The 17,952-nt window shown below is 37.0% G+C and overlaps 1 protein-coding gene across 1 annotated transcript; it reads right to left on the reverse strand.

Moving 5' to 3' along the window:
* Positions 1–1,545: 1,545 nt before the first annotated feature.
* Positions 1,546–15,622, reverse strand: LOC104535783 (chromodomain-helicase-DNA-binding protein 1-like). The gene is made up of 13 exons (XM_010183532.1): positions 15,558–15,622; positions 13,454–13,658; positions 12,350–12,451; positions 10,198–10,265; positions 7,973–8,122; positions 7,381–7,673; positions 6,562–6,787; positions 5,576–5,676; positions 5,137–5,315; positions 3,968–4,095; positions 3,166–3,382; positions 2,507–2,596; positions 1,546–1,740 (listed from the first exon to the last, which is right to left on the reverse strand). Exons 1-13 carry the CDS (start codon positions 15,620–15,622, stop codon positions 1,546–1,548), a joined length of 2,019 nt encoding a protein of 672 aa, XP_010181834.1.
* Positions 15,623–17,952: the final 2,330 nt, after the last annotated feature.

Here is a 17,952-nt window from a genome sequence, read left to right on the forward strand (position 1 = left end):
AGGACGGAGGAGAAGGAGGACGGAGGAGAAGTGCAAAATAGTGATATACTGTGAATGACCTAAGGGAGCAAAATTCAGGAAGAAATACAACGCAAACAAAAGATGTGTATAAATATACCACAGGAGCAAACACGAGTGGATTTCTTCCCCAATCCCAATTTCTGAATTTTCATCTCACAAGAAATTCCAAATAATTTGCCTGTAAATAGAATAACAGAATTCTCCAAAGACAATTATAGAACTAAAGTTTTTTAACTTTAAAGTTTTTTCCAGTGGAAACCCAACATTTTTCTTTTTCTGCAAGGACACTCAGGTAGATGGTTGCAGAAATACCATGACTACATTTACCAAGAGGAGAATGACAAACCAGCTGTATGGCTGGAAAGGTGTGCAAAAGAACAAGAGACTACTTAATGTACATCTTGCAGCTTGTATTGTCCAGCTGAGGTGCAACTATCCTTTGTGCTAACAGACTAGGAGAACAGACTTTATGATCAAGTAACGAATGGGTACTAGACTGTAGCAGCTTGGCTTGTAAGGTTCTGAGGAGTCAGAACAATCCATAGTTCAAACTAAAGGGAGCTATGGTGCTTGGCATTTAAAATATGTCTGACGGACACATGCGTTCTCACACATGTTATATTATAAGCTTACCATATGCAAACTATGGGAAAATCAGCTGACTGAATGAGTCATCTGAACCTAGGCATCTTGGTACAAATTTGTTTTCACAGAAACACAGAATTATTGAGGCTGGAAAAGACCTCTGAGATCATCACGTCCAGCCTATGACCTAACACTACCACATCCGCTACACCATGGTACTAAGTGCCATATCCTGCCTCTCCTTAAACACCTTCAGGAATGGTGACTCCACCACCTCCCTGGGCAGTCCATTCCAATGCCTGATCACCCTGTCCATGAAAAAGTACTTTCTAATATCCAGCCTAAACCTCCCTGGTGCAGCTTCAGGCTATGCCCTCTTGACTTGTCACTAGTTGCTTCGGAGAAGAGCCCAACCCCCACCTTACTACAACCTCTCTTCAGGTAGTTGTAGAGAGTTATAAGGTTCCCCCGAGTCTCCTCTTCTCCAGGCTAAACAACCCCAGCTCTCTTAGGCCTCTCGTTATAAGACTTTCCCTCTAGTCCCTTCACCAGCCTCGTTGCTTTCCTCTTTACCTGCTCCAGCACCTCAATATCCTCTTCTTGAAGTGAGGGGCCCAGAACTGTACACAGATTCCATTCTATTTACCCAGAGTAAATCCTCTTAGGTTTTCCTCTTAGGCTAAGATGAAGCCTTTTTTCCAGGTTCTGACCCATACATCAGTCCATCATTTTGGTAGACTGCTAAAATGTTAAAAGGTGACAACTGCTACCAGCAGTACTTATCAGGAGCAGCATAAAAAAAACTAAAAAACAAAACATGCATCTACTTTATATAAAATATTTAAATTACCTTTCAGTAAGACTGTCTACCTCTATTGATTTTCCTATTGGTCATTGACCAAAAAAATAAAGTTAAAAAGAATCATGTAAAACTCTTCCTTACTTCTCCGGCATGATGAAGTGCAACAAAGACCAAAGCTCTTTGAGGGAGTTCTGTAGAGGTGTTCCAGTAATAAGAAGACGATGGTTAGACTTAAAGTCTATTAGAGTCTTGTACAGAAGAGAGTCGTCGTTTTTTAAACGATGAGCTTCATCAACTCCTATGAATGCCCAATTCAGACCACCAAGGAATGACTTAAAGAAATGGGGGGAGGGGGAACATTATAGAATTAAACACATTGTATGACATCTCGCATTTTAGAATCAAGCTATAAACACCATCACCTTATGGTTTAATAAAATATGGACAACTCAAGAATCCAAAAATTAAGTTTAAAAGGAAAAAATGGCCAAACTTCTGACACGTTAATTTTTACATGACAGAAAGAAAATCACTATTGACCTCTTCTTCCCAGCATCTACAAACACATGAAGTAAAAATGTTCTTCTGAACTATCTATAAAAAAATTATATACTGTTAGAAGGATTAACAATAACTCTATGTGCTACCACTATGGAAACAATATTGATACATGTACACATACTATGGCATCCATGAAGTGGAAGAAAAGCTATATGGTATTTCAGAGCTCTGTATCATGCTTTGAGCTAGAGGTTGGGCTCTTTTTCAGTTTCTTAATGGTGCTTTGCAAAGAAGTAGAGGTCTTGAAGATGGGAAATTACAGCAATAAGAATCCCAAGCAAACTGGGAAAAAAGCGTTACCCACTTAACGTGGAAAAAGGCTGAAAGCCTCACCACACACACAGAAGACCTAGAAGTGCTTAGAAAACAACCACACACAAAAAAACCCCAAAACAGTCATGCACTGTCATGCTTCCAGCAGCAAACAGCTATCACACTTTCCATAAATTTAATGGTTCACAATGCAAATACATGCAAGTCTAAAGAGAGTTCTACACTGGAGAAATTATTTTTATCTCCCTGAAGAAATGTGTTTACCTTATCCTTCAGCAAAATTTCATATGTTGTTAGAAGTATGTTAAATTTTAATCGTTTGGTCTGTGGATGCATCCATTCATGAGTTCTAATCTGCAAAAAGAATCAAGTAAACTATATGCTAGAGGAAAAAAGTTTTGTCAACTGGGATGAATTTAAGTACTGTAACTGTTAAATGGCATACAGTAATATGATCACAAAACAGAAGCCCAACCTACTAACATACACAAGACTGAACTTCCAACCTAAGTACTCCAAAAAATATTTCATTTAAGTGCTTCATGAACAAACAGCAAAGACTTTCTACAAAATATTTCTTACTTTAAAGGGTACGATTACTAACATGAAGGAAACACATTAAGAAAACAAACCAACAACCTTTCAAGACATCAGTTTAAGATCATGACTGGCTTACAGCTTGTTTTTGCTACACTCACTTAAATAATCTTAAGAATTGCTTTCAAAATGCAAGACTAAATTTTTAATCCTGTTCATTACTAATCAGAAAGGAAATCTTTCACATGCATTTATATAAGATCAAAATCTAAGCTTTCAATTTGCATCATAAACACACACAGTGGAGATTAGCAGAGGACAGGAATACGAAGTGAGTCTTGTTTATCTATGTTTTTATCTTTCTAATGTTAAGGAGAAATACTCACCATATTTCTGCTAGTTATATCCCCCAAGTAAACTACAGCATTCATCTGAGGAGCCCAAGTTTGAATCTCTCTTTGCCAAGATGTCAATGTAGAAAGTGGTACGACCAGCAGAAAAGGCCCATACAACTGATGTTCGTGAAACAGGTAGTTCAGAAAAGAAATTGTTTGTATTGTTTTACCCAGACCCATTTCATCTGCAAGAATACAGCTATTCCCTCTACAAAAAAAAATTCAGGGGAGATGTAAAGAGGGGGAGGGATTGGACAAGAAGAAGTTATTACCTTTTGAGCATAAAACAAGTTTTCAAGATTTTGCAGCTATACATCTTGAAGAAGTTTATTTCCACTGTTTTTCCATAAAAACAATTTCTACCCTCCCTCTCTTAATACCTGAATTATATTAATAAAATGAAGAAAAAGCTTGCAAGTACTCCTCATGAGTTTAACGTTAAAAGTAAATTAATGTTAAAATTAAAACCAGTGTTGACATATCAGAAGTTTCCTTTAGGTTTTCCGGTTTTACTGGTTTAGGTTTGTTTTTTAAAAATATTACTTAGTCCAACACAAAATTAAAAGCAAAGCAACAACAGAGCTTAGCTTTTTTTGGGAACATGGAATAGCTTTGGCACTACATAGAGCAAAACCACTCCCCTCAGATCTCTACTTTGAGCTTAGTGTATGAAATCCTCCATTGTAAAAAACAAACAAACAAACAAACAAAACCCCAAAAAACATAAAAATGACAGTTTTACAAATGCTTACAATTTAGAAACAGGAAAAATCTAAATTCAGACTATACTTACTTGCACCATGAGTGAGCAAGCCAATTCAATCCATTTAACTGATAATCTCTTAACTCTAAACCTTCATGGCCTCCAATGTAAGATGGTTGCTTCTTTAGTGCAACAAACCTTGGCCTCTGTTTTAGAACCTGTCGAAAGCAAATTGATCATCAGCCCTAGTACTGACTGAAGTTACACAAATGTCTTCATATAGAAAAAATGGCAGTAGGGATCTACTGGATCACCAAGTCTAGTCTTTATCCATCAATGAAAACTAGGCCATACAAAAACCACCATGCAATCTGTAAGTTGAAATTAGTTTGATTGCTAATCTGAATTTCACAACTGCAGTGACATTAACTCACTCAAAGTTAACTTCTAAAATAAACTACAGTACTAAACAAAACCATCTTTCAATGCCAGTAAAAATGCAGGGGACTGGTACCTACAAAAAGCTAATATTAGTAGTGGTATTTTCCATATATATTACTATATGTCATTATTATTATGCTGAAAAACCTTAAAAAATATTTCATAATATGTATCTTATCTCCAGATTCATAGAAGATTTTAACATTTTTACTGTCATAACTGACGTGCTGGCTTGAACACAGCTGACTGCTAAGCCACCATCCAGTTGCTCACTCCCCACCCTAGCAGGGCAGGGGAGAGAACTCAAAGGGCAAAAGTGAGAAAAATATAGGTCAAAATAAAGAGTTTACTGAATGAAGGAAAAAAATCCAACCAGCCAAAACAAAAACCCACAACCCAAAAAAATCCTCGAGTGACAGAAATCACATACTAACTCACCAGCAGACTGATTACCAGCAAGCCTTCAAGCAACAACCATCTTTGAACACCCAGCCCACACAGATTTATTGCTGAGTATTACATTAAATGGCATAGAATATCTCTTTGGCTAGCTGAGGCCAGCTGTACCGGCTGTGTTCTCTCCCAGTCCCTTGCGCACCACCAGCCTACTCATGGCAGTGAGCACAGCAAGAGACAGACAGGGCCTTGACACTGTGCAATCACTGTTTAGCAACTGTCAAAACACTAGTGTGTTATCAACACGGTTTAGGTCACAAATCTAAAACATGCACCATAGAGGCTGCTATGAATAGAATGAACTCCATCCCAGTCAGACTCACTACAACAGATTATAAATCCATTCCAAATTACATACTCACCTTGCAGTCCTTAAATGGAGTGGTCTTGGACTGATTTCTGCTAAAGTACTCATCAATGCGTGCCTGAAACTTTTTAGCAATAAGAGCACCATCTTCCCAGCTACATTCTGAGTAAGGCAGGCCTTGCCATTTGCAATAGTAGTCTGGATAACCAGCTGCTGATTTCTGATTTGAATGAGCTGCAGAAATACACCAGATATGTCTGATCAGGATTTTACTCCTGTATCTTAGGAAAACCATCATTTTAGGTAATGAGACAACATAAGCTAGATATACAGCACAGATAGTATGACAACTTTTCTCTTGACCCAAATTTTTGTTTTGGATTAAAAAGTTACTGATATTAACATTCTGAATTTCTCAGCTACAAATGCAACACATAAGCAGTGAACATACAGAATTCTCAACACTGTTTTCGGTCCACAAGTATGTAACATACCAATTATTCTTTCCACTATCTGATATTGTTTATGTAAATCATCTGTAAGCTCCTGCTGGCAGTTGTAATATTCCACATCTTCTGGAGAAGCATTTTTCAGCCTGCAATGGGAATTAATGCACAACATTTATTATACTGTACAGTTCTACAACTAATAAAATTTAGCACCTCTAAAGCTCTGAATGTAAGCATCACAGTTATGTCACTTAGAGAGCTTCTTTGAAGGGACACCTCAGAATCCCTACTACAATTTTTTTGCATCTGACCTAGATGCCTCATCATTAATGACTGAGAATGCTTATCAAGACAACTACTACAGCTACAGGTGGTATGAGTCATGCAGCTAATTCAGTATACCTATTCTCAACAATAAATAGTGTACTTTACAGGGTATTTTCATGAACACGAAGTATTCAGGGTGGTACACTCTATAAGAATCTAATCTAATTAAATCCATCTAATGATTAACTTGGTAAAAATCCCACCAGTATTCATTGTTATTATTAAGCATACTAATAAAACTGAACACCAAAGAGGTGACTTGGAAATGTATGGATTTCTTCAGATTTTTGTTCTCAGGCCTGAACAGGTTCTCAGGTTTGAGCCAAGAAAACAAAATTCTTCAAAATAATCTGAAATGGCTAATGCACCAAGAAAACATTAATCTCTGCAGTGATTCCTGAAGAACTCTGATAAAAGTATAACACCACAATTAATAAAAGGTAGAAATTTTTATTTATTTTTAAACACTACTCATCTTGTTTAAACTCAATTTACAATATACACACCCTCCCTAAAATCAGGTTCAGAAGATGATCCTACAGGAACATGTTAAACAGACATCAAACTTTAAAATTGTTTGCCTTCCTGCTGCATAGACACTTGAAATTATTCCCTCAAAAAGAGGTAACAGGTTTCAGAGGCACAAAAGAACATCTATATTGTTACAAAATAAGTCTTGTGGAATTCTACATAAAAATATTCACCATCGTTTTGTTTCCTGATCCTTTTTCTTGTAGTTGTCTAGTTTCTTCATTCCTTTAACGTTTTGTTGCTTCAGTGTCTCCTCAGTTTCCCAAGTGTTATGGATGTGTGACCAACCTTTCCATTTAATAAGATACTGTATTTCTCCTGGCTCCTTTGACTTTTCAAACCCAGCATTTAGGTCACCATCTGCCTCAACTGCATAGATGGTTGTTGCAGCACCCGTGGCTGAGAAAGAAACCACATAATCAACCTTAATTAAGTGTGCACTGTCGTAACTTAACTAGTAAAAAATGTGGCGTAGAATACAATTAGTGGTATTTTCAGATGAGCATATACTTGACTAGTATCTACAGCCCTCATATCGTCACTGTTAGCTGAACAACTATAATGCTGACATGCTAACACATGACAAATAGTCAAAAGAGAATCTAAAAAGCAACCAAAACTTCTGCACCTAGTCTACAATATCTTATCTTTTCTCAGGAGAATTTTCTTTGTATTCCTAGTTTTAAAAGTGATCACCAGGGAACACTTTACTAACACTGCTTGTCATCTTTTCTGTCATATTACTCTCATCTCTGAGCTTACAAAAGACACCTGACATCACTCTTGGTCAGCCTTGGGTCATCAATAACCTACTACTAGGGGTACTATAAATTTATTTCTTCCTAATAATGTTTTACTCCTTGTTCTGTTTCTGTTACCTCACCTAGGAAAATTTTTAATTAAGTACAGTCTGTATCACAGCAGGTGATAACGTGTTGCATGATAATGCACTCAGGATCTTAAGAACACCAACAGGAAAAAAAAAAATATACCTCCTTTTCGGCCAACTCGACTGTCCATGAACTTCTCTATAGTTTCAAATTCGTCTTCTTCAGTTTGAGGGACATCTTCTCCACAAACTTCCAGCAAATCATCAGAATCTGTCTTAGTTTCTTCAGCTTCTTTGTAACTAATGTTGACTGTTGCCTGGCGACGAGATCCTCTCTTATCGCAATCATCATCATCATCACCACCATCATCATCATCATCATCCTCTTCCTCCTCTGATGACTCAAGTTGCCTCTTTTTTGGTCCTGCACTTTTTTTACCACTTTTCAGCTTAATTCTTGAAGATAGTAAGATATGACACAACAATGACGTTTCAACAGAGAAAACTATGAATCCTCTGTATTGTTTTCTGCATACACGGATTTAATGAATGCTGATTTAATCCACTTTCAGTTACAGTAGACAGGAAAAGGTATTCCGTAGAAAGCATTAGTATATTAACACCTTATGTAGATTTCAGAAATACTAATTTTTAAAAAATAAGCATTAATGTTTTCATTCACATATATAGTAGTAGTAAACACTCCATTGCTTATTAGATATCATACCAGAGTATTCAAATGCGTGACTTCTTACCTGCTTGGAGGTTTTCGGCTTTTGACCTTATTTTTTGGCTCATAGTCAGATTCACTCTCTTCACAACTGCTTTTCTCCCCGTCTTCCTCCGATTCAGAATCTGAACCGGTTCCTGATACTGACCCTGAACCTGACATTTGCCAGTCTTCACTGGACATATTGAAATACAAAAAAGTAACTTATATTAAAAACCAACAACAACAAAAAACAACAAACCAAAACAAAATCAGGTATTCATCTACAGAGTATATGTTGTAATTTCAACATTCTTCACAGAAATACAAGTCTTGCAAGTTATTTCCACTGATGAGACAGAAAACAGTAATCAATGAATAACAGACAAGTAAAAATTCTCAATGGCTTCAAAGGGATTTGCACTAAGTCTTCTGTTATCAAGAGGTAGGTATAAAATTCAAAATAAAACAAAAAATGGATTTCTATATAAATTTCAGCATGAAGATATAAGTCAACATGACATTAAGCAACCAAAGCACTTAACAAGTATAACTGGAAAGATACATATTTATCAGAACTTACACATGCTCAAATCATAAAGCTCTACCTTGCTATATTCTTGAGATTCCCATACTGTCTAATGTGTACAGTGCGAATCAAAAAACAACAGGCAGATTTGAGAAACACCCAGAAAACTGTGAATTGCAGTAACCTGTGAGTAGCACTGGCTCCCAAAAGCTTCCACTGAGCTTCTAGATGAGTGTTTCACCGTCAGGCAAGATACTATGAGTAACACACTTGTGACTGAGCAGCAGGATCTCCTTTTTCCTGCCTAACTGAGATCTTCTACTTTGCAATAGGAAAGATGTACCCACTGATGAACAGTATCTTGCTTTAAACTCTGACTTTATTATACAGGCAAATTTGATCTTAACAGCTTCATGAAAAAGAAAGGAGTAAAACAAAAAGTCTGGTATACATTATTACAGTGTTGCTAAATCTTTATACCAACATCAGGTCCAGGTTTACTTGACCAAGGTGCTAGAGCAGTATTAATGATCATCAAAACTGGAATATTACCAAGAAATCTCTTCCTTAAGTTTCCAAACAGAAAGCCTAGGAATCAATACTTTGATCCTTCTCTTCTTTTCTCTTTCCTATCATCCAGAACACTGGGTCCTGGAGGAAATTACAATTCCACTGTTCCAGTCATCCAAGACGAATACATGTGTCTATTTTACAGAGAGCACATGGCCAGTGGTACAGAATGTCTTATTAAAATACTTCTTCTGCAAACAGTAAATTAAAAAAAATAAGAACATAAAGCTATGACCTGTATTTATTTGGAAATACAAAAACAGATATAAAGCACCATCCTCTAAGGCTTGATCATGTACCAAGGTATACAAGTTAAGAAATGTCCAATCTGCATGTCAGATAACAGTGGCAGAAGTTCAGAAGAACCTTAAGACAAAAATTCAAGCACTGGATATATGAAGCCATTTAGTTACAGGTTCCTAAGCTTAAATATCTGTCCCATAACAGTATGCTATCTAAAATTAGATATAATCAAATTCTTAACTAACAAAAGACTGAATAAACAGCTCATTGCTAGAGAAACACCATTTTGCATAGTTAGTGCTTTGGGTTTTTTTTGTGCACCCTTTTTTTCAACTACCGTTTCTTTAAGATGTTATACTGGCAAAGGCTGTACTGAGGTGGTTCATGAATTCAGAAAAGAAGAATGATGTAACAGTTCAATTTCTACATGTCATAAAGAACACAGGTCATTGCCTCTCACTGTCACAATAACAACATTTAATCCTTTTCACAAACTTTCTGATCTATGACTTAGAAGGAGCTTATTTCAGTTAAAATTCTTTGTTAGTTAAAGTTAATTACTGTCAGAACTGTAAGAACTTTTAAACATAGAACTTTTAAAACATTTTACGTAGTTTCCCATTTCTACAAGAATTTTTAGGGAAGGCCTTCAGCTCAAAAATAAACTGCAACCAAGTACTTTAAAAATAAAAGCACTGATGAATGTTTTTGAACAATACTGAAGAGTCTTTTGCTCAGAAATTAATATAAGTGTTCCTTTGAGAGTTTGTTATAAATATTCCAAAACACTTATCAAAATTTTAAATGCAAGATCAAGACAAATTAAAAAAAGAGAACGTAAGCATTTCAAGTGAGGAGAAATGAAGCATTACTATGAGCATACGTCACTATAACAAAAGAAAGTTGTATTACTTATGAAAATATCTTACTCTTTATGTTTTTTCTTCTTGGTTTCACTGCATGAGTCATCTGCAGAGTCTTCACTACTCGATGAGTCCTGCAGGTGAAGAAAAAAACCCCCAAACAATTCATTATCACAAAAAGAATGAAGTACCTCCAACATTAAAAAGATAAATCAGCTCTACTCTCAAATTGGAGGTACATTATTCATGTTTTACCCACTTCATCCCTGCCACAGTGTATCTGTTAATGTAGAATGAGGTAAGGACTGCCATTGTTTTTGTATTTATTCATCTACAAAAACATTGTGCCAGCACAGCTCTAGAGAACAACACAAAACCCCCCTGTGTTTCAAAAATAACCATTTTGCCTACATAAAAACAGTCATGCCCCAAATTAATCCAGATGATGGTCCTATCAAAATTCTAATAATGTCTCCTACCCTCAGGGGCTTTCTCACTTTCCATATTCCTTCACTTTTAAAGACTAGTTTAAGAAAATTTTGAAAACAGCATGTTTTTTCTTTATGCTCAAAGAAAAAACAAGAGCCCTCTTAAAATAAGATTTTCCTCACACCGATCTCATCTAGACTGTTTATATTTAGATTAAGTTTTATCCTGAAAAACATCTTTCTGAAAAAGAATACTTAAAAACAGTTGTAAATTAATGTTTTAACTGGATTAAGTTCTGTGTGAAAGTTTTAGTGGTGAGTTCCTAAACCAGACAAAAAACCAGAAATCCAGCCAAATAAGTGTGACTACACTGCACAGCTTTTGTAATGAAGGAGAAAATGTCTACTATATAAATAAATTCCATTTCATAGTCACTAGTGTCCTTAAAAGATGTCCCTACTGCACAAAGTCATCATTTCTGTAGCCTATTACTTAGTTTTTAAAATACCTGGAATACAGGTGTCATTCTTAAAATTGAAGAATTCTTTTGTGGTAACTATTACAAAATTTGCAAAAATGTAATTTTGTATTTTTGTAACTTCACAGAATTTTTAAAAAACACAGCAGCTACATTTATACAGACACAAGTTGAAAAAAACCTTCTAGTGTTTTTAACTGCCTTTACAAAACTCAAGCAGCCAAAAATGCAATGCAAGTCATTATATGGCTTGAAAATTTTGTCCATATATCACACAATATCTGCCTAAAACACTACATGATCAAGTCTGCTCTAATTCTCATAGAGTTTTATGTACACTTAGAGAATATAAATTGGCTTTACATAATTGTCGTGGTTTAGGCCCAGTGCGTAACTGAGCACACAATGCCCCAAAAATGGGGCTAGTCAAAATAAGGACTGGGAGGGCTTCTCACCACTTAAACAGGTCACAGGCGAAAGACAGACTCATCAAAAGGAATAAAAAAAACCAACAAAACAATTTAAATTTGTTACAAACACCTGAGTAGAACAATGGGAGATACAACCAGATCTTAAAGTCAAAACACCTTCCCCTCACCCCTCCCTTCTTCCCGGGCTCAGCTTTTGTTCCCAGCTTCTTCACCTCCCCCCAACTTTGCCTGGAGGAGCAGGGGGATGGGACTGGGGGCTGCAGTTGGAGTCCTGCCATGTGGTCCTTCAGGGGGTACGGAGGGCTCTGCCCTGCATCTCTCTGCTTCCACATGGTACTCCTTCCACAGCAGGAAAAGTCCTCCAAAGTCCAATAAGGGTCTGCCCACAGCTGCAATTTTCCCTCATGCTCAAAACTGCTTCAGCCCAAGTCCACATAGCTCCAATTTGGGTCTGCCCATGGTCACAGTTGCAGGTCTCTTCTGATGGTTCTGAAGAGTTCCTGTCTCTCTTTCTTTCGTGTTGAAGCTGTAGCAGGATTTAAGCTTAAGTTGGGGTTGGGTTGGCCCAGCTGGGCCAGGGCTGCACCACCCACACTTGGCCGGTGCCAGAGAGTGCACAAGCGTGCCCTGCACCCCCTTAAATACCTGAATTCACAGGGGCGCTGATTGGCTTGGCCCTGGTCAGAGGTGGGTCTGACAAAGGAAAAGGGGGAGCTTTTCACGTAGCTTCTTAAAGGGTCATCTCCATAGCCCTTCCCTCGTTACCAAAGACACAACCAAAAACCCCTCACAGAAAATCCAATACAGTAATTTTATTCTAACAGATGAGACAATGAGACGAGTATGTTTACATTTTAAAAATATAAATGATACTATTCACCTCCTCTGAACCACTGTCTGATGAGGCTGCCTTTTGTTGTTGTTGCTTCTTGAGCACTGCTGATCTCTGCACAGCAAGTATACTTGGACTAGACTTCCAAAACTGAACAGAAATGGAGATGCAGGAGTCAGTTAAACATCCTGAAAGCCTCTAGATACTACACATTTACTTTCCTTGTTAAGCATCACTATTAACACTGATCTTAAATTTTATAAATTAAAAAAATCACCACAAAACACTGCATGGGCTAATAACAGCAGACAGCTATTTAAAGTAGTCATATTTCTGGAGAAGAGAATGCTATATAATAATTCACAGGACAATTTCTCCAGCACTTTTAACAATAGTTATGTAGGTTTTGTTACGGTAACGTGTTTATAAAGTACACTTTTAAACTAACCCAGATAAATCCTTTCAGACCACTTAGCTGACATGCTTTTGTTTCATACAGTAATAGTAAAGTATATGAACAAAAATATAACATAAAATCCTTAACAGCCTTCAATTTCTGTGGTAACTATTGTATGATTACCTTTCATATGTATGGTATCACACCCTCATTAAGTCCACACAACACAGGAGAGTGCAGGTAATTTTAGCCCACCGGATTTAAAAGACTTCTAGACATTACTTTTTAATTAATTCCCCTGACTTATTGATAAAGAAAGTCAACTGTATGTAAGCTTGAAATTTTTATACAATCATTTACAATACAAGGAAACTAAGCATTGGAGAAACACTGTGTAAAACAGAAATTCAGAAACAACATTTTGTGTTCTTTGTGTTCTGTAAGTTCCAGTAAACTAATGTGTGCTTCTGCAGGATGAAATTTAGATAAGCATTAAACTCGACACTTACAAATGTGAGAATTTTAAAAGTGTCAGTTCAAATACTTATCCACGAGAAACTTAACCCAAAGTTTAAGACCGCTAAGCACACGCATTCACTAACATAATAAAGTTAAAATCTAATTAAAAACACTTCACTACCTCTTTTTACTTTTTTAAAAATGAATACTCTCTTGAAACTAATTGCACAGAATTATTATTTTTTATTCCGTGCCCCCACTCCCCCCCTCCAGGTTCATGTAAATCTTCTGTGTACCTCAGATCCATCAGCTTTTGGCTGTTTAGCTTGAACTTGTTTCTTCTCCTTAGATGTGTCAGACTCCGATTCTGACTGCGTGCCTGACTCTGAACCAGAATCAGAGTCACTGCTGCCTGACTGGCTGCTGCTTCCATCACTACTGCTCCCAGAGCTTGAACCAGAACCAGAACCTGATGCTGACCCGGAATCATCGTCTGATTGGCTGCAATGAGAAATTAGTAGGGTATTACACAATTGCCGAAGTAACAGGGTTAAAAGAAAACATTGCCTTAGCTTCACCTATAAATCAATTGTTAAGTTAGATCAGACAAATGGGTAGCACACACATGGATGCAGCCAATTAAATAAGTTGAGATAAATAAAGTTAAAAATAAACAAGAAACGAAAATTCAGAGTGTAATTGAATACTCTTTGTGAAGCCTGAAAAAAAAAAAAAGCAAGAACATTCAAATTAATATGAAGGAGTCAAGCAAGGGAAATAAAAGTGATAGAAATGGGTTTTTATGCACACAAATTCTCCACCCCCACCCTCTCAAAAATCCTTGTTTAGCTCCATCAAACACCATATATACATACACAGCTCTTAACAGTTAAATATACTCCACGGAGAAGACTTCCTGTCTAACAGTTGGATTTTTAGTTCAACTAAAATATTAAAGATTGCTTTCAATCTACAGATCACCAGTACTCCTTAAAAAATAATAAAATTAGAAGTACAGAGGTATCACAACGTCCCCCTCCCACCTATGCAGAGCATCTTTTTCTGTTAAAATAACAGCAGTAAAATATCCTATGCAGACAACTCTCAATTTGTCACTGCTGGTATGACTTGTGCCAAGGCACTTTCCTTGGCATATGCGAGCTGCCAGATTATTCCACCTGTATATTTGTTTTACACACCAGATTTAACATACTTAGAAAGCACAATACTGAAAGATAAATCTTTATTTTGGGACCATTCAAAAAACTTAGAAAAAATAGGTTTTCTACAGCAACTTCATGAAGTAGATGAGTTAAATCTTTAATAAGATTCCTAATTATGTTAATACTACCATATTTCAAAGATACTATGAGAAAAAACACTGGCAAAAGCAAAATTATTTCAAGTTACATACAAATTACACTGACTGCAAATGCTTAAAAAACAGAGTAAACATGAAACCAGAATCAAAATTGACAAAACCAAATGTATCAAAACCTAGCTGATTTCTGCCAGCACAATTCATCTGGCTGACAGTCAGCAGGAGGTCGGGGGAAGAGAAAGGCAGATTGATCATCCTCTGCTCTAGAACACACTTAATTGACAACATTTTAAAACTACAAAACAAAGCCAAATCTCTCCTCTTTCTGCTTTTGCTAACACCATCAAAATTGTACCAGTAAAATAAGAAATGAAACTACTCATGAACACTCTTGTAGACTGCACCTCTATCAGGCAGCTGCATCTGTTAACTTTGAAAGAAGAAACAAATCATGGTGAAGCTTCCCTGTTCTGAAGGGGGAAGATACCGAGAAACACTGCTGCTGGGTTTCCTTGCACATACTGAGAGGAAAACTGGGAAGCAACAAGGTTGCTCCCAAACTTCCTATTTCTGCTGTCCAAGGCTTACTTCAGCCATGGTGATATAACACTAACCACATCTGCCAGATAAAGCAGGGCATCTGCTACAGAATAGGACTAGAGTTTAAACAGCTTACCAGACATTAACAGCCCTCCAGTATAATCTTCCAAAGAGATTTTAATAGTGTTCTTGTACACATATATTACCTTACCTTTAATGCTAGGTAAATAAAATAATTATAAAACAAAAGCATTTCTCAGCATAGCAAAGTGCCACAAGTAAATGCCAAGGGGACCGTGGAAGTCAGCACTAACTATAAATGAAGAGAATACAAGAAAATTCAGCGTGAAGAAACTTTGAGAGGCAAGTAAATACCAGCCAGATAAATACCAGTAACAAAGAGGCATCCAAAATGTCTAAATCGTACATAAACTTGGAGGAGGGGAAGGAAATAAAATACTTCCAGGCAGGAAAATACACCCACCGTATGCTTCAGGGCAACAGGTTGAAGGCCCTTACTATCACCCTATTCCTCCAACCCTTGCGTGTCATCCTGCTGCTTGTCACAGACAATCTTGATATCATTATCCCCATCCCCCTTCATATCTAGTTTAAAGACCTGTCAATCAGCCCTGCAATCTCTTGGTCTCATATGATGTCATGCTCAGCATATAAAGCTGGGAGAAGAAGTAAGAAGGAGAGACATTCAGTGTTACAGCATTTGTCTTCCCAAATAATGGTTATACATGATGGCTGGACACCTGCTTTCCAATGGCAGTGAATGACTTCCTTGTTTTGCTTTGTATACGTGTGTCACTCTTGCTTTCCCTATTAAACTGTCTTTATCGCAACCACAGAGTTTTCTCACTTGTACTCTTCTGAGTCTCTCCTCCATCCCGCTGAGGGGAAGTGAGTGAGCAAGCAGCTGTGAGGTGTTCAGTTGCCAGTTGTGCTTAAAGCACAAAAGAAGGTTCAGCTCAAAAAACATTCTCCTGGATGACCGCTGAAGAAAGTGTTGCTCTCCTATTTGCTAAAAACCTTCCTGGCTGTTGCAGAGGACACTAGGCACACTTACATTATGAGAGGACTAACCTAAATCCACTGACTCAGGAAAGTCAGTCCCAGTTTGACACTGCCAGAAATTAGTCAACACTGACTCACTCCTGCCTTTCAACCTTTGACTGTTGGCCACCTAATAAAATATCTACCCTCAAAGTACCTTTTCACAAGGTAAGCTGTCATGGCTCTAAAACTATCCAAAACACAATTAATGTCATATTTAGTACTCCTCTGTACATATTTAGTACTTCATTCAATCATAGAATCATAGGATGGTTTTGGTTGGAAAAGACCTTTAGGATCATCAAGTTCAACCATCTATCCAAGCCCTATGTCTGCCACTAGACCATGTCCCTAAGCATGACATCTACTCATCTTTAAAACACCTCCAAGGATGGTGACTCAACCACCTCCCTAGGGAGCCTGTTGGAGCGCTTAACAATCCTTAAAGTAAAGAAATTCCTCCTAATATCTGACCTAAACCACCCGGGTGCAACTTGAGGACAGCATTCCTTGTCCTGTCACTGTGTACCAGGGAGAAGACACTGACCCCCAATCTCCTTTCAGGTAGTTGTAGAGAGTAATACGGTCTGAAAAAGACATTGGAATAAGTCATCTCGGTCAAACAACTTGTCAATATCACGAAAGACATGTAAACCAGCTACAAGAGAGAATGGTAGAGAGATCAAAGGCAAGGAAAAAAAAGAAGAAAAAAACCCAGTTTACTCAGATAAGTAAGCGAAAATCACATCAGTAAGATTCACAGTTCATGGGGAGTTTTAAGTAGTTTGATATTCTTCAGCACAGGAATTAAAAGGTAATTCAAAAACAAAGGCATAAAGATAGGGGGGAAAAAAGTCCAGTAGACAATGCTAGGTGCTCTGGGGTTGGATGGAAAAAACACAACTAATTCAAATTTATTTTTTTTTTTAAATGAAGACTTCAGCTTGCTGTCACCTAAAGTCTCTGTTATGCTGGGAGGCTGGGAATGAACTCTCATCAGGCTTATAAGCAGGGCCAACAAAGTAAGAGCTATTTTGCAAACCCTGCTTCTCAAAATGATTTGGGCCGATTTGAACAAGAGTAGACTAATAGAACCCAACTGTGTATCAACTAACAGTAATACCTGACGAGTAATGATCTTAAAGTCAATGTTCAACCACAATACTAGTAAATGCAAGACTACAAAATAAGCCTGCAGGTAGAAATAAAAGGGATGGGGAGAGAAAGAAAGCAAATTACAAGAAACAAGAACAAACAGTAACATTCACCACAACCGATTTAGGGCTGCTCTAATGATTCCATGTATGAAGGACAATACAGGATCACTATTGTAGACTAACAGCTAATTGCTACATAGAACAGAGAAAAAATGGAAAAGTAAAATTTAAAGGACATCAATAATGTCTTACTAAGTTTTCTTATCACACAGTGTTAAATTAGCACAACGAAATGGGAAAGACAAACTGAATAGCAGCAAGTAATTTCAAAACTAGAGAAACAGCAAGTACTGGCTAAAATATTTATCAAATCTTAAGGTGCTATGGCTGTATTCATACGTGCTTAAAAATAGTTTGACATTAACTAGCAAAAAGCACTATAAAAGTTCAAGCACACAAGACTAGTCTATGTTGGGCGGAGCTTACTTCCACTCTAATAATCTAAATTAATACAGATGTGTATTAACTATACAAGTTAATGTGTAACTATATATACTATATACTATACTATTTACTATACTATATATTAACTATATAGTTAATGTGTATTAACTATACAAGAAACTATACAAGTTTCTGCTTGTATACCTCCCCCTCCTCCTGTTCACCTCACTCCCAGAGGTCTTGATGCAACTACAGTGCATACAAAAAATTA

This window comes from Mesitornis unicolor, unplaced genomic scaffold, assembly GCF_000695765.1.
Source record: "Mesitornis unicolor isolate BGI_N332 unplaced genomic scaffold, ASM69576v1 scaffold644, whole genome shotgun sequence".
In the NCBI taxonomy this organism is placed as follows: domain Eukaryota; kingdom Metazoa; phylum Chordata; class Aves; order Mesitornithiformes; family Mesitornithidae; genus Mesitornis; species Mesitornis unicolor.